This window comes from Cygnus atratus, chromosome Z (assembly GCF_013377495.2).
Source record: "Cygnus atratus isolate AKBS03 ecotype Queensland, Australia chromosome Z, CAtr_DNAZoo_HiC_assembly, whole genome shotgun sequence".
NCBI classification, from domain to species: Eukaryota; Metazoa; Chordata; class Aves; order Anseriformes; family Anatidae; genus Cygnus; species Cygnus atratus.
This window is the reverse complement of record NC_066396.1, coordinates 36761508-36785439: the sequence shown is the minus strand read 5'-3', so window position 1 is coordinate 36785439 and position 23932 is coordinate 36761508. Positions and strand designations below refer to the sequence as shown.

Below are 23932 nucleotides of genomic sequence, written 5' to 3'. Positions count from 1 at the left end.
CTTCTATCTTTCCTTGTATTCAGCTGGGCTGAATTCAGCCAAAACACCTGGTAAATTGAGGTTAGAGAGTATCTGTCAGGCTAAATAAAATCATTTACTGTGATTCACAACAGCTAATCTCTGTGGACTTCACTACAAGATGGATGCCGTTGTGTTCTGTCTCCTTGTGTGCTCTGGCTTAGGAGTCTGAGGAATGGAAAAGAGGAACTGAGGAGTAGTAAATGTGCTATGTGCCCTGCGTGGAATCTTACTTCACAATGTTTATTGAATTCATTAATATATATATATATTTTTAAATATATTTTTTAATACATGAACCTCTGGTCAAGGAAAGAGGAAAAAAACTAAGTTGTGAAAAAAACTTAGATTGCCTGCATTCTCCTCCTTACGATTCTATCTGCAGTGTTGGAAAGGTAATGGTCAACTTACAAGCCAAAAAAAGAAAAAATCTTTATTACCCAGACATGTCCCTTACTATTCTCCAGGCTACCACATGATTTTTGAACAATGTTATCTACAGCAAGATTCATGTGCAGCTTTTGTTTAATAAATAAATAAATAAATAAATTGAAATTCTGACTTGAAAAAGTTGTAGGTAGTAAATAACAGTCCTTCTTGACTTGAATTGACTGGAGAGAGAAAATATGAAGCATACGAATCTATAGCCTAGATTTACCACTTCTGTACTATCCACAGAGTACAACTCTATGATTGGCTGAACTATCTGCAGTCTCTTGGATATATCTGTTGGTAATTATGAGACTTTAAATTCAAGAAAGGCAGCTAGACCCTTGTCATAGCAAAAATGTTCTTTGCTCATCAGCTATCCAGTTTACTGTACACTAGGTAAAGCAGAAACTTGAAGTTAGAAGTTGAAGCTACAGCTCTGCTGCTTTCATAATAAAACCTAAGGCTGTTTGTACAGTGTATCTTTGTAGTGGGTTAACCCTGGGTCAAGATAAAACTCCAAGCAGCTGCTCAGTTACTCATTCCGTCTCCTCAACAGGCCAGGAGGAAAAGATGGGGTATGAAAGCTCATGGGCTGAGAGAAAGAGATTGTGCTGCCCATGTCGATAACTGCTAAGCAGCAGCCTCAATTTAGGGAAAATTGATTTAATTTATTAATTTATTACTGATGAACATACATTTGGATAGCGAGAAGTAAAGGTAAACATTACCTTCTCCTTCCTCCCTCCTTCCTGTGCTCGACTTTACTCCTTCATTCTTGACTCCTCTACCTCTTACCATGCCACAAGCAGTACGGGGGGTTCAGTCCATTGCAGTTACCTGCTGCTCCTTGCTCCTCACACTTTTGCCCTGATCCATTGCGGGTCCTGTCAGCAGGCTGCTGTGTTTAAAGAACTGCTCTAGTGCAGGCTCTCCACGTCTTTCAGAGTATATCCATCTGCTCTAGTGTGAAAGTACTCCATAGGCTGTGTGTGGATATTTGCTCTGGCATGGTCCTCTCCATGGGCTGCAGGGAAGTAGTGTTCCAGATGCCAGAGCAGGTTTCTTCCCTTCCTTCTTCTCTGACCTTGCTTATTTGCACTGCAGTTTCTCACACTTTTTTCCCCTTATCTCCTCAGCCTTAAAACTGTTCTCCCAGAGGCAGAACCAGCTTTGCTTTAGGGAATCAGCTGTGTTCTGCTGCGAGGCTGTTGGAGCTCACACAGTCCAGCATGGGGCAGCCCCCGGTCTCTCACCGAGGCGAACCCTGCCACCAAAACCTTGCTGCCTATACCCATTACAGTCTTCAGTTGCATTGCTGTAGTTGAAAGCAAAGGCAGATGCACATACACATTTCTGTACACAGAAGCCTGCAGAACCTTTTGGTGCAGGTGGAATGGACATTCAAAGGTACCAGACATCGCTCAAGACAAAGAAAAGGATGCCAAGAACTCAGTTGCAATGCTGTGTAAGCAGCTGTATTAGAACATGTTTTGCAGTTTTCTGAGGGGCTCGCACCGTACTTACTTGAGAATCAAAAGATTTGATTTGTTCATTGAATAGTGGATGGCCATGGTCTCATCTCCTGTTGAGAAGAAACAAATATATGGTTTGTATAAAAAATTTTATTCTCATACTAAAATGATTTACTAGTAACTTAAGCAAGTGAGACTCTCTCTCTGTGGGTAATGATTGACTTACATACTTTCCCTCTCACAACAGATCATGGTAATGTCAGATGGCACATCATTCTCTTCAGGGCAGAGCCTTCATCTCCCCAACCTTCCCAGTAACTCCCTGTCTTTTTCTGAAGTGAAGAAGAAATCATCTCATGGGCCAAAGGTGAGACTTATTTTGATAGAAGATACTTAAAAGTGCTTTCTCTGGGAAGTAACTTCAGAAGAAAAACCTTTCTAGGTATTTTTGCAATTTGTGACATTTGTTCAGTGGTGACAACATATTAACATTTCTTCAGTGTGAAGTTACTGTTAGCCACATGCAAATAATGCATAAAACAGATGTTTGTGAGAATAGGTGCTACCTGGAGTATTACTTTTCTGTTTTCTGAACATGCATGGTTGTTTTTCTCCTTTTCCAGAAGGAATTATAATTGCCTATTGTAGCATTAGGAGATTCTGGGCATGAAAGTGTGATCTACAGAAATGTGAAAATATTACAAAATACTGTAATAATTATTTCATTTGTCTAGTATCTTTAAATGAATGTTTTTTAAGGTAACTGTGTGAAGTGAAACCTGGAAGTTGTATTCTTTATAGCATTTTTCATTTTGTTTAAAGTTCAGGGGTTAATTCTTTACTAGGTGTTTCAAATATATTGACAAATCATCAGTCTCTAGGACATCAGATTGAAACCCCAACTTAGGACGTGGCAGAAAGACATATTCCAATGAACCTGTTGAATAATATGTGGGCCTTTCCAAAACAGCAGGGAACTTCAGTATGATGTAATGAATTAATCACGTGAGAGAATGAAGAGCACCTTGTTATTAAATGGGAAAGAAATGCAGCACAATTACTTGATTCGTGAATGAATTAACTTATATGACCTTTTTATGTTCCATTAAATTTTGTTTTGATTTTTTTCATCTTCTCCCAGTTTGAAATATGTTACTTAATCTTGCTGGTGTCTGAGTTTGTGTACTGCAAGAGCAATATCCTTTTTTTATCAATAACTTTCACGTTCTGTAGCTATAAAAATACTATCTTCTGGAAAAATGCTAGTTCTACTATCTTGTAAGTTCTTGTAAGAACTGTCAGGTAATGAACTATGGTATGTCTAAGTGTGTCCATTGATAAGAATACATTCTTATCACAACAGAAAGGATACGTAGAGGGGAAAAAAAGCTCTTTGACATGCTCCTGCCTACTTTGCGTTGTATTGGAGTGACTCACAATCTGTAATGCAGTTCTTGCAACATTTAAAGAAGATATGGACATGTTGGTTTTGTTTTTCTAGTGAGGAGATGAGGATCAGATTGAAGGTACTTACTCTGGCATTTCAAAATTGGTACTTAATGACTAAGAAGCAGGTAACTGTCCATCTGCTTATTCTAGGACATACCTGCCTATATTTGGACACTGAAGATGAGTTTTTTTGCCACCTTACTGTCAGTAATAGGGGTTTTTGTGAGGCTGGATAGCTCTGTAGAGTTCTGTTTCTGAACCACTGCTTTGGATTCAGGTGTAATGTTGGTTCACCCTTGCATTGCATACCAAAACAGGCATACTGAGGCTTGGCCTGAAATAAGCAACCCAAACACCTGTAGGTGGGCTTCAGGCCGAGTGCAGGAATTATAACAAGTCCTACACTACTGCTTCTGCTAGTAATTGTACTCTTTGGTAAGTCTTGAATTTGAAGGTAGTTTATTTCACAAGCAAGTGCTAACTGAGATGTCATTCTCTAAGACCGCCCTATAAAGACAGTGAACTTCTGTTTGGTGTAGAAAACTGGTATGCATGGAAGGTGGTTGGGGTGAAGAGAGTCTTACATGTTTGCTGCACTCTTCCTTGAAAACAAATGTTTGAAATCTTTCATTTCTGCTGAAGCAAACAGCTGCAGTGAGTTTGACCCAGTTTTACAGCCAGAAGATGATGATGGAGGAGTCAGTATGGGTCAGATGTACATTACAACTTAGCATTGTATTCAATATTTGTATCTGTGGCCAGTGTGACTAGGGAAGTGATTGTCCCTCTGTACTTTGCTCTGGTGAGGCTGTACTTTGAGTATTGTGTTCAGTTTTGGTCCCCTCAGTACAAGAAGGACACTGAGGCCCTGGAACACGTCCAGAGAAGGGCCATGAAGCTGGTGAAGGGTCTAGAGAACAAGTCTTACAAGGAGTGGCTGAGGGAACTGGGGTTGTTTAGCCTAGAGAAAAGGAGGCTCAGGGGAGGCATTACCACTCTCTGCAACTGACTCTAAAGAGGTTGTATTGGGGTGGGGGTCGGTCTCTTCTCCAAAGCAACAAGAGATAGGACAAAAGGAAATGGCCTCAAGTTGCACCAGGGGAGGTTCACATTGGATATTAGTAAAAATTACTTCACCGAAAGGGTTCTGCAGCATTGGAACAGGTTACCCACAGAAGTAGTGTCACCAACACTGAAGGTCTTCAGAAGATGTTTAGATGTTGAACATAGGGACATGGTTTACTGGTAGACTTGGCAGTGCTAGGTTAATGGTTGGACTTAATGATCTTAGAAGACTTTTTTGACCTAGATGATTTTGTGATTCTATAAAATAGGGATATTCAGCAGCAATGCTGTGTATTTGACCTTTTTTTTTTCTATCTGGTATGCTGTTCACTGGAATATTTAATAGTGAGAAGAGAAGAAGATAGGTATCTTGGTAGTTCTGGGTGTAAACAATATACTTTATTATGGGTGTCTGTACTCCAGGGTGTCTGGCTCTGATCATTTTGGGGTTTTCCTTCTACAGCAGTAGCCCTTTGATGTGCTTGGTTTGGTTTGGGTTTGTTTTTTGTCTGTGAATACCAAAGTTGAGGTCAAGTTTTAACTCTGAATGTGGAAAATCAGAATCTAAGGATGTTTGCTTACTCACTTAGCGTCCACAAACTACCACGTGGGCTTTATGGTTAAGGGGAAAATTACAGTTAAGACCGTAAAACCTCTGCAAAGAAGTGGTGTTTGGCTTAGCATTCGCTTATCAAAAAATACAATAGCCTGTGAAATGAGACAACTGACAGTTGGTTTTCTGTTTCATGGTCTTCTGAAATTATATATTAAAAACAGGAATGTATTTCAAAAAATCCGTTTGTTTAATTTAATATGGAGTATATTAGTGAGCCCCAGTAGTGGTATTCTAAAACAAAGCTCTAATTTCAGAGCTGCTGCAGGCTGGCTACTCTATGTACCTGTGCTGATATTAAGTTGTATTACTCTGCCTATTTGTACTGTGTAAATACTTTATACACAGAATGTGGAATAGCTTGATAATTATTGTTGGGATGATTATATCTTTGGGAGAGAGATATATTGTCAGCTGCAATGAAATGAGGTTTACTTTATAAACAAATAAACAAAAGCTCTTATTCCAGTGTCTGACCAGGAAAAAAAAAACAAGTGTTTTGTGCTCCCATTCACCTTTGGGCTTTGTCTGTCTAACCAGTGAGTTTTCTAATTCTACTTCTGATTCTTATGATGTCACTGGTCATAATAGTTCAGCGGGCAGGACAAGCAAGTCTTCTGAAGTGTGGAAAGCTTTGTAAATCTGTGAAAAGAATAACAGAATCATAGATTGGTTTGGGTTGGAAGGGACCTTCAAGATCATCTAGTTGCAGCCGCACGGCCATGGACAGTGACACCTTTCACCAGACCAGGATAGCAGAACCAGCAGCAGATGAATTCATCTCCAAAGTGCAGCTAGCAGTTGAAAGAATACCGTAGCATTTATGGAAATGCTCAGCTGTGTTGGTGTTTTCCTCCAAATCAAGTAGTGTGTTTAGTCAAATAACAAACACATTTTTATTCAACAGAAATCTGAATTTCTTCATGTAATTGCTTCTAGATACCTTCCTTATCTTTTTCTCTTAAGAGCGGAAGGCATATTTGAAACTAACTCTATGGCTGCATTCTCAGTAGGTGTAACATATGAAGAAATACCGTGTTGTTCTGTTATTTAAATTACAAATGGAAATAACGCATGTTTTTGGGATCAATAATCCTAAATTTGTGGGCTAATACTGCAATATAGAAGACTGGCAAAGCCATGACAGTACTCAAGTTAATCACTTAACCGAATTAAACAATACCTGCCTCCCCTCCAACTGTTTCATTTGTTAATTAGCTTCCCAATGTCTGTCAGCAATTGGGGATGTTTGAAGTGATTTCCAGAGGATATTGTTTATCCCAATCCATATTCAAGCAAATTGGGAATTATGTGATATGAAGCCACTATCCAGCCCTGCCAGATGTACAGAGTTCAACGCTTCTTTTTTTTGCCCGGTAGTTGCAGAATTGTTTTAATCTGCAATGTGTTACCTGTTAAGTAGCACAGGTAAGATCTTAGATTTTCTGTGTTGATAAGATCTTAGTTTTTTTCATACTTCCAAAAATATTTATTTTTAAAGGCCTGTCGGTACCATTCTATGAAAGGAGTTTTATTTGTTGAAGTACTGCGTGTACATAGTGTTACTTGGATTAAGAAATGAAAACATCTACTGGTATTTTAGAATTTGTTTAATGCTCTGTATTATTCTTTTGATGTTTGTTATGCAATGTATCAAAATAACACTCGCTTGGATTGCTTCAGCTAATATTTGATGAGTACAGAAATGTAAGCTACAGTATGTAAATATATCACCTGTCAAAAAACCACAATCTCCATTTTGCATATGCAGCCTGAGAAACAGCTGTTCTATTTGTTGCTCTTGATAGAAATATGTCATTTACTTTTATTTCTTGCAACACTTCTTAAGGTGGGGAGGAAAACAAACATTTAAACACCCCGTTAGGTTTTGTAAACAACAAAATGAGTTCAAAGTACATTCTGATTTTCAGTAAGATCTATGTTGTACATGATCTGAATATTTAACCACATTTCATCCTTGCGAACCTTCCACATTCATCATTATGTTGATATAATTTTACTAGTGAATATATTTGGATTTTTTTTGTCTTTCAATTTTTATGTTCCTTGTAATGCTTCCTCTCAGTTCATAGTTGGCTTGTGTTAGGGTCATTGCAGAAAATTAGGAAATGAGTAAAGATCCCTTTTTTTTACCTAGAGAATGAATGCAAGCATAAAATCAAGGGCTTGGATGTCTTAATGAGAAAGTAGCTTTCAGACAGCATGGTGTGTATATATGTTGTCATGTCTCTACTAAGATTTCCATGAAAATAAATGTTTCCAAGTTGTAGAAAGAGGAAGGAACCCTGGTTTTAAAATTTAAAAGCCAAGAAAGATCTCCAGTTCCTATTAGCTTTAATACTTCTGCATCCCAGGACCTATTTCACAGTTGTCATCTGTTGGACAGCCACTAAAATGAGTGTGCCCTCATTTCAGGGATCCAAAATATGTCCTAAGGAGACTAATAGGAAACATAAGGACTCATTTTTTAATGGCATGCATTCCCCTCTCCCTGGCAATGCTTACAGCTCTGGTGTGATAGAACAAGAAAAAAGCATTAATAATAGGTCCAACATAAAATATCGAGCTTTTAAAAAGTATTATAAATTTTTATCTTTTTTAAGATACCAGGTAAGGAGTTTTGACTGGAGTAATACATCTTAAGGAATGATTAATGCTTTTTTATTTTTGTTTTTAATTACTGGCCCTGAAAACAGGGAAGTGCCTTACATTCAGACGTTCAAATGTCATCAGAATGTTGTTTATTTTTGAGGAACATAATGGTTTTCATTTACAACTTTGCATTTCAAAGTAATTTATCTTTCATTAGTATGGAATGTTAGTACAGTGTATATTAATCTAATAGTTGACTGAGGGAATTTAAAAATTAACCCATTGTTATCTGTATGTTTGTGCCTGGTACACCTGACCAATAAGCACACAGAGTTGGAATTCACGCGAAAGTCTTTTAATTAACTAATTAAATGAATCTGCAGAATCGGTTGCTTGGTGATCTTTCACAAAGCAAGCACACCTCTGACTTGAAGTACCATTGTTTATACACATATAACTTGTGAAACCCTTCCGCCTTCTAGATGTAGTCTATGAAGACTACATCTAGAGCTACATTTAAGCACTGCCTGCTGGTTTTGCCCAGAAATCCGTGGTTCATAAGTGGTATGCTTACCTGGAAGGAATTAATGAAATAATGCTGATTACCAAGGGTAATATTAAAATGTCTAAACTGCAAAAGGACATAGGTGGTACTCTGTTGTTCCAACCTATACCCAGCAAGCCTTCTCCAATTCAAGAAGTTACCCCTCTGAAGGAAGACAGTGATCTCACTGGGGTGTAGTTCATTGATGAATCGTCTCATAGGGAGAATAAAGCTGTAGCACTAGAAGTAGCCACAGGACAAAGATTAAGTAAAACAGGTAAAGGTAGTGAACAGGTGGGGGAACTTAGAGCAGTCTTATTAGCTGCACATCATGGTGCCAGCCATATTTACAGACTCATATGCTGTTTAAGGGAGCCACTGAATGGATAGGGCACTGGGCAGTCAATGACTGGCAGGTAAACAGAACCTCAGTTTGGCCAACTGATGGTTGGAAACAATTGCTGGAGGTAGAACCAAGAGGGCACTACATATTGGCTGGGTGAACGAACATGATCATCGAAACTTGATGGCTGCCCAGTTTAACCAACAGGTAGGCAGCCTGACTGCAATAAATTAGTGTCTTAAACGATGACCAAGAATGGGATCCCTTACTTGAATGGTTATGTGTTAAATGCTGCCATGCTGGACAAACTGATTTATATTGGGAAGGCATAGCTGAGGATGGCCTGTATCAGTTAAACTGTGAATGAGTTGTGACTGCTTGTTCACAATGTTGTTTATGACTTAACAAAGACCACCTGAGTAAAGCACCTTCCCTGCATATCTGAGATAAGAAAATGTTGTAGCACAGCTGACAGATTGATTATATTTGCCCACTATGACCCTCAGGGGGTAAAAGATACATATTGGTAGGGGTGGAAGTAATCTCAGGAATTACCATGGCTACAGCTGCTACTGCTGCCACAGGGGAAAATACAGTCCATAGCCTGAAGGAATTGTTTAGTACACTTCCCCTTCCAGAGGAGATTCAAAGTGATAATGGATCACACTTTACAGCCACAGTGTACAAGACTGGGCAAAGGAAGAAGGGATCCAGTGGGCATTTCACACCCCATACTGCCCCCAAGCCAATGGTATTGCTGAGAGAACAAATGGGTTGGTCAAGCGTTTTGCTAAAACTTACGAATCTGAATGGTATCTACGACTGTCTAATGCCATCTATCAGTTAAATAATAGATAGAGCTGAGATGGTTGACTGAAGATGAAAGCTTTTTGCCCTTCTGCCACAACTGTGCTACCAAAAGCAGTGAAAAAACAGGGGAGCACCCTAGAGTAGCTTCTATGCAGGCCAGCCTGTGCTGGTGAAAATGCCTCAGATTGGAGTATAAATGGTACTGGCTACACCCAAAAATCCCTATGCATGGAAAGCCAGAGATTGCTCAGGAAAGGTGCACTAGATTAGCACCAGATGGATCTCACCATTTTTTTGACCCTTCCAGTTGAATACAACTGAGCATATTTTCCCTGCTTTTGTGTTCACAGAAATCCTGAGTGAACAGCATGTGGACAGCTGGAAAATGACAAATCAGCAGTTTGATAATACTATGCTTTACCCTGGCCTTAATGCAATGCCCTTTGGTTTGTAGCCAGAAGGACTCAGAATGGCCATGGTCCCAGGTTTATGTGAAATACACTGGGAGTATGGGACTATGGTCCATCACAGAAAATTTAAACTTGGCCACTGTGGTTATGCATGGGGCTGAAGTGTATTCCAAACATGAGTGGGACTGGGGTAGAGAAAGCTTGCTGCCCCTCCTGAGGGGAATAGCCAGAGAAGAAATTCAAATAAGGTGTAGAATGATCAATGGATCTACATATGAAAAGGTTACAAGAAATAGTGTTCAGGCCCAAGAACAATGAAGGTTTGTGTCACTGAAAAGTGGGATTGTTGATGTAACTGTACTCTAGTAGAACCCACTTTTGTGTCTTTGGCAACAAGGACGAATAGGACTTACATGTAGGTTTATACTCACCGTGGTCAAAGCACAAGACCCTTGGGACCATGCACTGCTCAAATACACTGCAAGCACTGGAACACCTCAACGTAAGGTAGACCTAAATCTCTCTAGTTTTATGTGGAAACAGAATATGCTTAAAGGATGAATGGGGTTGGAGCACCTCTCTTTAGATGGCTAGACTCTATGCCATGCCTGGAGAGAAAGTACAAATTGGCTGCAGGGTAATTAAAGGGTCTTACGTATAGCCCTATTGGAATTTTGATTCTACCAAACCAGAAAAGAACAATGTGAGGATTGTTGTAAAATAACAATCTAACTTGGATTGCTGGCATAATTTCACCTTTAGCAAACCTATAATTGAGTACATTAATTTCTGATTAATAAACAAAATATAAGGAATACCTGTACAATGGGGTGGCCGTGGATCCATGCTTAAGCTGGCTATAATGGATACACACTTGGAATTTCCCCCACAAATTTATAAGTTTGTCTGTGGTAGCATTACAAAACAATTTTACCTTTTCTAAATGAAAATGGGTTATAAAAAATGAGGACAAAGGTCAGCAGATTCCACTTCTAATAGGGAAAAGTGGAGACACCATAATAGGATGCCAAATTGAAAACAGTACTGAATGTGCAATGGCTTCCCAGCTTACTATAGAAGATGCTGGGAGTAAGCTCAAACATGGCTTTGATCACATACATGTCTCTCCCCATGGATGTGAATGTTGGTACACTTTAATTATATCTTGCTCAGTGCTCATAATGTGTTCCTGGACTAATTTTGAGACCCATTCCACCATGGCACTCTAGTTCAAAATTGAAGTTAAACAGCTATTTGTACCAACTCGGCCTCCTGTTGAGCTAACTACTCAGATCTTCCACAAGGGTCCTTACTTAATTAAAAACATGGGACAACAATGAGTTCTCCTTAACCCTAGCTGGTCTCTAAAAAGGGTAGAGCTAGCATTGCACATTGAAATCTCAGAAATCAACTCAAAATCTGCCACCTTTTTGAGAACTGTCCACGCTGGCTGGTTGGCATGGCTATATGGACATTCTCTGAAACAATCTTGATGCATGCCATGAGATACCACTGAGTTATTGGGAAAAGAATTAGGGATATTAAATAGCATAGATGCTAAGGCCCAAGACATCTGTCTGGATACGGAACAAAACATTTATCATTTTGAAATACATCCTGACAAAACTCCAGCAACTGTACTTGCATATGTTGGGAAAGGATGTGTTTTTATGAGAACCTGTTGTGATTCCGTAGTCATAGATAATACTACTGTAGATACAAATACTCTAATGTTTGTGTTTTTAACTTGGTCAAAATTCTAGGATGTGGTTTTAGTTACTCAGCTCCTGTCATCTCTTAACAATTATTACAATCCAGCTGTATGCTAATTCATGACCTGCTGCCTACCCCTGTTGGAACAAATCTCACCTTGTTAGGAAGACTGCTCGCCCTCTCATTGTTTTATTAATACTCACTGTATTGCTTTTCATATTGACAATCTCTCTCTGTTAAACTCTGGATTATGGTGAAATACCTAACTCATCTATGCATTTCCCATGTAATCGATAATCCTCACTACAAGAACACACATGATGTCCTCAATTGCCTCTGAACATTGTGGAACTTGAGTAGCTAGAGTCACGGGGTGGATTATGTGGAATAATTGCTGGAGGTGACTTATTGAATCTAAATGTATGTACGCATCTTAGGAGAAGGTTCAGCATTGAGGAAAATTCCAGGGTGAGATGTGGCAGATACTCGAGCAATCTGTTCCATGATAGTCCCCTTGGCAACATAACCTGCATCCTTAGGTATTGGTGACACCAGGTAAGCTTGGTGTGCTGACTCTGAGATATAGTGCAAAGGGTGGAGTAGAGTGAAGACACCAGGGCCAGGCTGCATGTTATCACTGCAGGAACAGGGAACCTGATGTACTATGGAATGCGTAGATTCTGTGGCCAACCCTGAGTCTAACTGATAACCAAATCATGTCCTCTGGGTGAACTTTGCTCATTATAATCTCATTATAATGCCCAAACACACCTCCATCCCAAAGGCTACCCACCTTCAAGGCGCAACCACCCCTCACTGAGCATGCACTCTGAATTTCTCTGAGCCCGTACCTTTAAAACAAAACCAAGAAAAGTTTATACCAATCACAGTGAAGACACATACGAGTAGAGTCACTCAAGCTCCACCTAAAAGTAACAAAATAGTATAGAAATGGTTCGAGAGAGGAAAATGTAGGGGAAGACAGTATTGCAGACAAGTTGGAAGGACATTTCTGACTTCTGGGATCAGTCGATGGGCTGAATCTCTCTTCCTCTCCCCCCCCCCCCCCCATAGGGATGCCTGTTGGGTGAGATGCAAACTCTTGGTTATACCGAGTACTTCCCTGGGAAACCTAACATTTGGTATAGAGTTGTTTTATAAGTTAGCACCAGTGTAGTTGGTTGTGTTTGTCATATTCTTGGTATTTGCACATACTTTACAGACAGTGTATTTATTACCGGCAATCCAAAAGAACCTATACTCCTGTTGCTTCAATAAACTGTACCAGTCATTTACTAGACTGAAAGTGTATTGCGCTATTTGTGCATCTGTGATTGTGATAGTTCAGCATATTGAATGCAACTGGACTTACAGTGCCAAACTGGGCATCACTCAGAATCTAAGCCCAGCCACCCCCAACCCCTCTGATATCTGAGGACAAGCTAGAGTGCAAGGGGGGTTAGATTCTGCCAAACTTCCTTACCCTTTAATGCAACAGCTCCCCACGCGCTTAGCACGCATTAGATCTGCTTTTTACATTAATCCATAGTGCCTGTATTTGACTCTTGGGACAATCCTTTTTCACGTTCACATCTCTTCAGAGACTTGTGGTTGGTTATTTCCTGGAAGCTTGCATGCTGGGTTGATGCTTCTGCCCACTGTTAAGGCCTTCTCTTGTTTCGCCTATCATATAGGACCTCTGAGTCATCTCAGTCATCTCAGAAACCTGTCTCATTTACAGCAGTTGAATTTAAAAATGCAATGGAATATTCAACATAGACAGCAGCAATAAATACAAAGGAAAAAAAAACGTTTTGTAAAGGCTTTCCATTAATGAACATTGACTGTGAAATGTTGCATGTCAAATCATGTCCACAATAGCCAGGCTGGACCCACAGTTACCATTTTTTATGAGAGAGGCTCTGACTAGGGCTGTAGAGGGGATCATGGTCAGGAAATCAAGCTTTGCCTGAAATGTCAGCACTGATCCTGAAGTAATTCTGTAAGCAATGTATGGTACATATATGAATTTGTGATGGTTTTGTTTCTGCTATTTAATAGTCGTTGGTTAACATTTCCTAGACTTTTTGTTTATCTTAAAATGTATCCTAAAGGCGATAACTCATTCTTCAGAAATAAAAACTAACCCTTTGAAATACCAACAAGCAGTGGTAACTGCTCACCTACAACCACTTTGTAACAGATAAATTGACCAAAGCGATTGTTTCTGTATCTATTCCTGCATAGTCATTTGTAGTTTCTAGTTTTAACCCTGCAGTTCAAAGTTTCTAATATGAATCCCATGTCTATATTGCATTTGTCTTTTGGGCTTTAGTGTTTGTTTGTTTTTTGAAGTAAAGTTTTACATTTCCTTTTGCAGGACCCAACTAAGCTTCTGAACACAAATAGCAGTAGCAGCAGTAGTAACAGTTTTTCAAAGCCCCACAAGTTAACAAAGGAGCACAAGGAAAAAACTTCTAAAGACTCGAAAGAACATAAAAGTGCCTTCAAAGAACCTTCCAGGGAACACAACAAATCTTCCAAAGAATCCTCTAAGAAACCCAAAGAAAACAAACCACTAAAAGATGAAAAAATAGTTCCTAAGATGGCTTTCAAGGAACCCAAATCTATGTCCAAGGAGCCAAAATCTGAAAACACCACCATTCTTACCATTACAGGTGGACAGCAGCAAGAAAAGAAGACCCCTACAAAAAGGCCCTCTGTTCTGGACTCTGATGAATCTTCTGCAAAAAAAAGAAAAAAAGGTGTGTCGGAGTCATTATTTAAAAGTTTTTCTAGTGCTCCACCACTAATTTTTACTTGTTCAGCTGACAAAAAACAAACAAAGGATAGATCTCAACTCAAGATGGGGAGAGTGAAAATTGAAAGAGATACACTGGAAAAGAAGACACCTACTTTACCACCATTTGATGATATTGTAGATCCCAATGATTCTGACATGGAAGAGAACTTGTCTTCTAAATCTGAAGTAAGTGGTGTTTTGTTTTTTCATGTGTGTTGAGTGTTTCCAGTCTGTGCGATTGTGCACCATATTGTATTTTTCCCTCCCCTTCTCTTGTCTATAGGCAAATTGTTCAAACTGAAGGATGCTGACTGCTGGCTGCTTAAACTTAGGCGTATTCTGTTTCAATTGTATTACCTGTTCAAGTCTACTCCATTTATAAATCTGCCAGCATTATGAATAATGAGCGTAGGGGAGATGGTTATAAATAATTATTACTCTTTTGATCTTGTTCTTTTTAAATTTCATGCTTTCTGTGAGTCTGAGGGAAATTGATTTAAATACTTGTATTTTGCATGCTAAGGCTTTGTGTTCATCTATTGGATAATAGAGTAAATTCAGGAAAGGGCTGCAGTAATGTAGAGCGTTTGTTATCTTTCTGCTGAAAAGGGCAGTTCTCTAAATGATGCCAGTTTTCTGAAGGAGTTCCTAGAATCTTCACTCTGATGAATAGAATCTATCCAAAGATGATAGGCTTACCCAACAAGAAAGTGTTTTTCTTGAAGTTTGATTTTCTGAAAATACTTCTATACCGTGCCTGCCCATTTGTTTCAAGCAAAATATTCTTTTGATGATTAGGATTTAAATCATTCTCCTAATAGGCTTCCAGGATCATCTTTCATAGACAGATGTGTAGAGAAGGGAAGACGTAGGAAGAGAAGGCTTATTTGGTGCCTTCATTTGTGCTTATGGCTAGAAGTAGTCAGCAGGATAGAGAGAAAGTCTTCCCAAACATGCTCATTCATCTATTTTTTCATTTTTCTGCTGTTTGTGTGCCTCCATTACTGCCATCCAATTCATTGTCTTGCTTGCACTCTCTGGAACAGGCAAAAAATACCTGCTTTCACAAGGTATCAACATTAGGGTTTTATGTCACAGAAACTTATGCTAGAGGGAGAAAGTCCTTATTTTATTTCTAAATTGGCTTTTTAATGAGTGGCCCTCTAGCATATGCAACAGCAGTACAATTTCAGTGGTATGTAAAGTGACAGGCTCCTTTCTATAGCACAGCTCTGGTGAAGCTGTGGTTATGAAGTTGCCTTTAAACCTGAAAATTTTCATACATAACAGCCTTGGTGTGAATTGTATTTTAATGTCTTTGCTGCTGAAGAAGCTGAATCTTCTGTTTTAAAGTTACGGCAGTACCCTACAACTCAGTACCTATTCTCAGTGTAGCTAGCCAATTAGCACAGAGTTTGATTTCAGACTTCCTATTCATTGAAATATATGCTGTGTAAATGCATATACATTTCTACTGGAGCATTAGTTCTCCATTTTTTTGTTTTTGTCAGGGATAGAGTTAATCTTCTTTCTAGTAGCTGGTATGGTGCTGTGTTTCAGATTTAGGATGGGAATAATGCTGATACCAACGTTTTAGTTATTGCAGAGTAGGAGTTTTGTACTTTTTGTGCTGCCCTGCCAGCAAGGATGCTGGGGGTACACAAGGAGCTGTGAGGGGACAGAACCAGAACAGCTGGCCCAAACTGGTCTAAGGGATATTCCACACCATACAATGCTATCTTCAACTATAAAACTGGGGGGCTGCTGCTTGGACGGGGGTCGGGGCATCGGTCAGTGTGTGGTGAGCAATTGCATTCTGCATCACTTGCTTTGTATGTTCTATTATTATTATTATTATTATCTTCATTATCATTATTATTATTTTCCCTTCCTTTTCTGTCATATTAAACTGTCTTTCATCTCAACCCATGAGTTTTTACCTTTTTTTTTTTTTTTTTTTTAAGATTCTCTCCCACATCCCACTGTGAGTGTACGCGTTAGAGTGAGTGAGTGAATGGCTGTGTCATGCTTATCTGGCTGCTGGGTTTAAACCACATCAAAAACAGTCGTGAGGAAAGGGGAGAGATCTTCATTTTGGGGACTTTGGAGGATCCTTGCCTTAGCAAATATCTGTTGCTTCTGAATTTTGCTCATTAACTCATTTTTATAGTATATCAGAAACCAGTTAAGAAATGGGACATGAGTAAGCAGTGCTGGCATTGTTTCTGGATTTTTTTTTTTTAACAAATCACATAGAAGTTCGGATGAACTTGTCTTGCTTCTGTTGATTGTATTCACCACAGGCTAAAACATCTTGTAAAAGTAAGTTTCTTTCTCTTGCTGGTCAGACCTGAGGGCTGAGAGCTGTGGGTAGTCCAGGTTCAGTTCAAGTCACTTTTTAAGAGCCATCTCTTAAAACAGAGGGAGCAAATGATTTCAAAGTGTCTCAAGTCAAACAAGTCAGGCAGAAGGTAAGCTTGGCTTAGCAGGAGTCGTCTTCTAGAGCAAAGGCAAAAAAGGAAAATATATGGACACTGGAAGCAAGGTGAAGCTAGACAGGAGGACTACAGAGATGCTGTTTGCCATTGTAGGGAGAAAATTCATGTGGCAAAAGCTCAGTTAAAGTTGAATTTTGCCAGTACTATAGTGGACAACAGAAAGGGCTTTCTTTAAGTATGTCAGGAGCAAAAGTAGGACAAGAGATGACATTGGTCCATAACTTGATAAGGCTGGTCACCTCACACATACAGTCGTAGGCAAAGCAGAGACATTTAATGGCTTTGTTGCCTCTGTCTTTAACAGTGATGATGGGCCCTGTGTCCCCTGGAGCCCTGAATCTCCCAGCCGACCCTGAACTTGTAGAGGATTTGCTGCTCTGTCTGACTGCATATACAGGGCCCGATGGGATTCATCCCAGGGTACTGAAAGAGATGGCTGATGTCATCATAAGACATCTCTCAATTATTTTTCAACGGTCTTGGGAATCTGGAGATGTCCCAGTCAATTGGAAGCTGGCAAGTGTTGTCCCAGTTCTCAAGAACGGTGAAAAAGAAGACCCTGGTAATTACAGGCCTATCACTCACTCTTTGGTGCCTGGTAAAATTATGGAGAAGATTGTTCTGGGAGTTACTGAAAAATGCTTGAAAGACAATGCAGTCACTGGTCATAAACAAAATAGGTTAATGAGGGGAAAGTCCTATTTAACGAACTTAAATTCCTTTTATGACAAGGTTACCCATCTACTTCACCAAGGGAAGCCAAGGCCTTTCCAGCTCCTTGTGCTGCCCTGCCAGCAAGGAGCTTGGTGGTGGGGGACACAGCCAGGACAGCTGGCCAGAGGGGTGTCCCACACCATGTAGTGTCATGCTCAGCAACAACAGCTGGGGTAAAGGAGGTGGAAGGGAGGGATGTTCAGAGTGGTGGTGTTTTGTCTTCACAAGAAACTGTTAGGCATGACAGACCCTGCTTTCATGGAAGTGGCTGAGCACACTGCCTGGGAAGTAGCCCAACAATTCCCTGTCTGGCTTTGCGCGCACAGCTTTTGCTTTGCCTGGTGAACTGACCTTATTTCAGCCCACAAGTTCTCTCACTTTTACCTCTGTGATTCTCTCCCCCATCCCACCTGGGGAGAGTGAGCGAGCAGCTGTGTGGTACTGAGCTGCCTGCTGGGTGATATCACAACCTAGGATCTAGTGCCTGAGAGGAGGCATTTTCCTTTATAGGGTAGCGCATGTCTGCCAGTGGCTTGTCCAGCTTCTGAACTACACTGTGCAACTTGGGCTCAGGTACTCAGGCTGTTAGCATGCTGTTATTGCCCAGCAGGTGACTGAGGGGAAAAAAAGGCAGGCACTAACTACCCTGGGATGTCCAGTAGTCAGCACCTGTTCTGATCTCCTAATGCAGTTACAAAGTTACAGCAGGAAACAAAGCAAATCTTATCTCTGCTTAGTGATAAACTTTCTGCTCTTTTTAAATAATCTTTCAACGTATGAGTTAATCACCATGTGTGGTGATTTCTCTGTGGTGTATTGCATATGTTGCTGTATGGGGCACTGCTGTTTTTCTGTTGACTTTGGGTTGCTGTCAAGTGAAGTGTGTGTCCCAGTTTTTCTTTGTGCAGCTTTGTTGAGTATTGCTTTTCCAATACATTTGTAATTGGAGTTCAGCATTGCTGGTAGACTCGGCGTTCAAAACAGTATGGGTCTTTTCGAGTCACATGAGCTAACAGAGCTATTCAGGAGCTTTAGTTTATTCGGTTAGAAATGGCCAAGGATTTGCTTTACTGGCTTTGCTGTAGTGTATAAAGTCGAGCAGGGAGTAAAAGCATGCTAGATTTATAGCTTTAATGAGGTGTATGAGTATTAGCAGAGTCCACTTGAAAAACTTCAAGGATTATGCTTTTAAATTCAATAACAGGATGTTTTAATTGAAGAAAACTGAATGCTTCTTATGTGGGACAGTGCAGCAATGTGATAAAATATAAAATGGAATTGACCTTGTTTTTGCTTTCTGATCATGAAATATAGTGATGATCTCATAATATTAAAGTGAGCTGTACACTGGGTGGGGGAGATACAAAGGTTTGGTTCCAAGGTAGGTTTCTTCCGTGGCCAGAGCTGCCCCTTCTGAACTGTGGAATCACAGCAGAAGGGATGCTGTCTTATTTCTTCCGTGTTTGTTACCAATTTTGCAAGGCTGGGTAGGGAGAAAAAATAGTGCAAAGCTCTAAATGAATCTGTAGCAGCAGAGTGGCACAAAGGAGATGAAGCTTAGATGTTGCTAATCTTCTCAGTACATCAGTGGTTCTAGTGATCTGAATACAAACTCTTAAAATTCACCACGTATGAAACCAGAGGTTTGTGGATGTTTTAGACAGTGAATGTAGCTCTCTTTTATGGAATGCTGCCTCCAGACTGATTATGTTGCACATGATGAGTGTTGTATTTTTCTTCCTGCAATTACAGCATTGCCATTGGTAGTAGCAGCTTTTTGCCATGCTGTGAAGCCTATTGGGATAGAAACTTAGAAATGCATGCTAGCAAATTGTGATTGCTCGAGGGTGAGGCATTTTGGTTTTTAAAAGCATGGTACTTTAGCAAGCCATTTGTCTGTATAAAAAATGCAAAAACTTCTTAGGAAGTCCATTACAGAACAATGAATATATAGCATTGCTTGCATAGACTATGGTCTTGTATTTAATGAAGTGCTTGCATGTCTTAAAGCAGTCTTAAAGTTGCAACATGAGTACCTTTTAAAAGTAATCCATAAAATAGCACTTTGGATCTGGCATAAGATCTATTAATTTGACTATTACAAATGTGCAAGAATATCTGGAAAACCCCCATTGTCTTGTAAAACCTCCAGGTCCTTGTTAGCTGAACAGTCCTGCTTTCTGCCAGGGCTGGGAGCCAAAGTAAGATCTCTTTCAGATAATACTTAGTTTAAAATAACAGCAGTGAACGAGAGCTCCATATGGAGTTTTCATGTAATTAACCTATGTTTTCTGGGGAAAAAATAAAAAATAAAAATGCTAGGTTTGAATTTTGTGTGTGAAATTGGGACTCTCTTAACATCATTAATGATGTTGAATACTGAGAACAGAGGAGATAAGTTTATACTGATCATGTCCTTAATTTCAGGCTGTGGATTGTGGATTTGCAAGCTGTCATATTCTTACAGTCTTTACTTTTTACTTAATGTTTTTATCCATTTTTTCTGCCACTATCAACCATTGCTGTGGGTTTGTTTGCCTACAGCACTCCAGTGTGGATGAGGTAATTCAGTAGTCACGATAGCAGACAAAATACCATACAGTCCAAAATACTTCCTTCCAGATCCTGCTCAGAGAGAAATGGTGGCCTAAGCTGGTCGATCCTCTGTACAGAAACGGTAGAGATAGACAGCAGGCACAAGTATGCTGAATGGTCATCAGCATCTACTGTAGTGTGAGGCCATTCAGCTTCTGTACTGAGCCTATTTTCGTCATCTATTGCTATGGAGGGAAAATGTTTTTGCTTCACTCGCAAAAGCTTAAGTGCACATTAAACTGTTCTGTATGCGGTGAGATGAGTCACTGTGGGATAAGGAAGCAGTGAGACCAACAGGCAGTGATGCTGTTGTGGCAGAAAGCTGGGATGTTGAGCTTTTGTTACTACAGTGTGTTTGGAATTCATTGGCTTACAAAAATACAGCAGATTTAGAAATTAAACGGGAGAAATACTGTGTAGGTATGGTTAAATGTTCAGGTTACAACTGCAACTTTGCAAAAGTCAGGAAATATTGCATTCTTGAGGCAAAGTCATATGTATTGCGTTATTTTTTCAATTTTAGGAAGTGTCATATTTCAACACAGAAAACATGTGAATATCATTGTATGTTATTAGGCTACTGGTTTAGTCTTCAGTATTTGACCTCATTCACAAGAGTGGCTACATCTGTTTCAGTGGAAACCACTCATGTGGATTAACTCAACCATTTGCATAAATGCATTTTTGGACTGGGGCCTTGTTTTCTGTCTTTTAGCCCCAGAAAGTTCTATTCATACATTTGCCTGGAGCAAGTAAGGATTTCAACTGGGTATGTGCAGTGCCAATATCTTAATTCTTCAGTGACATTGAAGACTATATGTTTGGACCAATAAAGTCATGACAGTTTTGCAGTGTTGAGATGATTGTGGCTGAAATGCTGTAGATTTCTTATGTTAATCATGATCATGTGAAATCTCTTGGTGCAGATTTCATTGCTTTTAAGTTGCTTTATCTGCTTACATCTATTATGTTGTGATGTAGTGAAATGGCTTTATATAATTACCATAAAATCCAACACCTGTTAGTTACCAGCTGAAATAGTTTAACTCTGTCTATGACAGTTAGATCTATCTGAGGCTTTTATGCCTTTTTAATGTGGAACCACCAAGTTTACAGTTGTTTTCTTTGGCAAAAATGGCATGTACTTTTGAAAGTTGCTGCCAAGCTCACTGTGAAATTCCTTAGATAATTTTCATAGAATTTCCCATTCAAAAACTTGCAATCTAGAGTGATGACTGATGTGATTTCTCCAAGACAGACCATAAACACACAATGTAATTTTTATATTTTAAAGGCTTAGTAATCCTCTGGAGTGTAATTTTATCAGGGAGAATGAGTGCTGTCTGAACATACTGCTACTGTGGGTGGAGTATCTATCACGGATGTGTAGAATTAATGGCAATTTATTGCCTGCTGATGAGGTGACACCTTTCAGCAGTCCATGCTGTGGAGGGAGTCCTGGAGTTGTCTGAGGTGTCTGTGGTTGATGTTGTACCTTGGGGGTGTCTTGGGGGGCTCTTTCTGAATGGGTGAGGGATGCTTTAGATGATCATCTGATGCCTGCCTGAAATTCAAGGATGACAGTACCTGTAGACGATTGTTCTGTATGTAATTGTTCTTTCAGTGTCGACATGTGCATGTGACCCTGGTATACAAAATAACTCAAAGCAGATGTAATCCAGCTGAGCTATTTCTTGCCCTTTGCGTGGCTGCCTGCTTCCACATAGCAATAGCATCCAGTTCTCCATCTCAAAATCAGTTCATGTCGAGCAGCAGTTACTGTTCAGAGAACATGCCTGTAACTAATTCTGTTAATAAATTTTGCGTTAGCTGAAGATAGTCATCCATCACCACACTGGCAACAGAAAAACTGTCATTTACTTGTTTTAAGAAGTGTTGGTGTGAATTTGGTTTACCTAAATTGTTTTGTCATTCAGTGGTGCTGTCTTAGTCAGCTTAGTAATTTAGCACAGTTGATGTTTTTGTAAAAAAAAAAAAAAAAAAAAAAAAGTAAGATGGATTTTTCTTCAAACTAATTCCTTTGAACAAATAAACAATTAACTTTGAGTAAAACATTCAGCTATGTTGGTATTAATTCCCATAAAACCTATCTTTTTCTGTTAAAATCCAAGGTTTGTATCTCCCCTTGAAAATATAAATTACCTGGCCAACTGAAATACTTTGAGGACTTTGAGGACTTAAGTGGGATGTCAAATGCTCCTGTCCAAGCAGCAGCATCTCATACCATTCAAAGATTTGTATTTAACTTTTTATTTTGCTAAAAATGTGGTCATTAGTGGTGATTTTATCCCATTGAAAATGATACTCCTTGCATAAACATGTAGGATAGCAAGACAGGGCTGCATAATTCTAGGGGACTGTATGTAGGTTTTTTTTAATGATCTTGAGACACGTTAGCTGTTTTTGTCATATGTTTGAATCTCTGTGAAGGAATTGCTTACTGTAAACTAACTGTGCTGCAAGCCATCTGGCAGAAGTGAAGGAAATGATATTCCATGTTGGAGGCGTTGATGCATCAGGCAGCAGAGTTAGGAGGAAGGGATACATGGAGCAGTGAACCTGTCTGAATCTGCTTAGGTAGTCAGAGAATTTGTATCACAACGTCGGAGCAATACAGGAGAATGTTTAAAGGAGGCTGATATATACCCTGACACCAGGAGAGCTGTATTTTACAGCTGAAGTTGACAGGCAGCTCTTCTGGTGCCTGAGCACTCTTGAGGGATGATATATCTGCGGATAATGGATACCAGGAACAGCAGTAACTGAACCAATGGCATTGCCATTCCTTACTCTTATCAGGAGATTACATACGGGTCTGACCTGTATGCTTTTAATGATTCAAATTATCAGCTACAAAAGTGTTATGGTTTAAACCATGACAAAAAAGGAGTAAATATAAGCTATGATAATTTTAATTTCTTTCATTGTATCCATATTTTTTGTTGCCCAATAATACAGTTTATTTACTACATTGTCATTTTATTCTATGGATTCTAAAAGGATGTGATTTCAAGATGGTGCCTATTGCATAGTACCTTCCCTGAGGAGAATAAAATATGAGTGGGCCTGAATATCAGTTTTTAAAAATGGTCTGAATATTCCGGAACACAGCAGTTCACAGGTTCAAGGCCAGAGACTGAAAAAGGGAAACAGCCACTCTTAGTGTTCTTGTTAACCTAAATTTGCTTTGGCAGAGGACCTTGAGGAGTAGACAAAATTTTGCAAGGTAGATGTTACAGTTTTAGCCAAAGAAAACAGTTTGTAGGTGTGATGATTCAGCTTGGTTTATTTGTGCCATATACAGTCTTTTTGATCCTTTGAACGTTGTGAAACTCCAGACTGATTGATAAGGGTTATAATACATGGAAAGAGACCTTAATTTAGCCAGTATTTTTAATACTATAATAACTTCAGTTACCTGTATCAATTACAACTATATGACAATGCATTATAATGCTTTGAGTAAAATGTAGTTTAAAAATACACAGCTCTTTCTTTTAGAGATTTTATTGTTTTTTATCTTGTGTTATTAACTTATTACTTGTTATGTAACAACTGCAAAATTCTCTCTAACAGAGCTGAAATCGGTGTCAGAAATCTATTCTAAGTCTGCAAAGTGGACTTAGTATTGAGGAGCTTTAAATGAGCATTATTTTTTTTGTATTAATTGGTGGAAATACATTTGGAGGCAAGAATACAGAACACAGATGTCAGCTGTAAATGGTAAAAGACCAGTAAAAATCTGGCAATCTGTTCTGTGTTTTTTTTTTTTCAGAGAATCAGCACTGCACAGTATGATGTGTTTATAATATGTATAAA

The 23932-nt window shown here is 39.3% G+C and overlaps 1 protein-coding gene across 4 annotated transcripts in view; it reads left to right on the top strand.

Annotated features, from left to right (window-relative positions):
* Positions 1-23932, top strand: part of MLLT3 (MLLT3 super elongation complex subunit) — a 135612-nt gene that overhangs the window by 85173 nt on the left and 26507 nt on the right. For all 4 annotated transcript variants that reach the window (XM_050716319.1, XM_050716320.1, XM_035558544.2 and 1 more), the window contains exons 5-6: positions 2170-2289; positions 13863-14471. In XM_050716319.1, coding sequence (XP_050572276.1) covers positions 2170-2289; positions 13863-14471 — 729 coding nt within the window. The remainder of the gene's footprint in view (positions 1-2169; positions 2290-13862; positions 14472-23932) is intronic.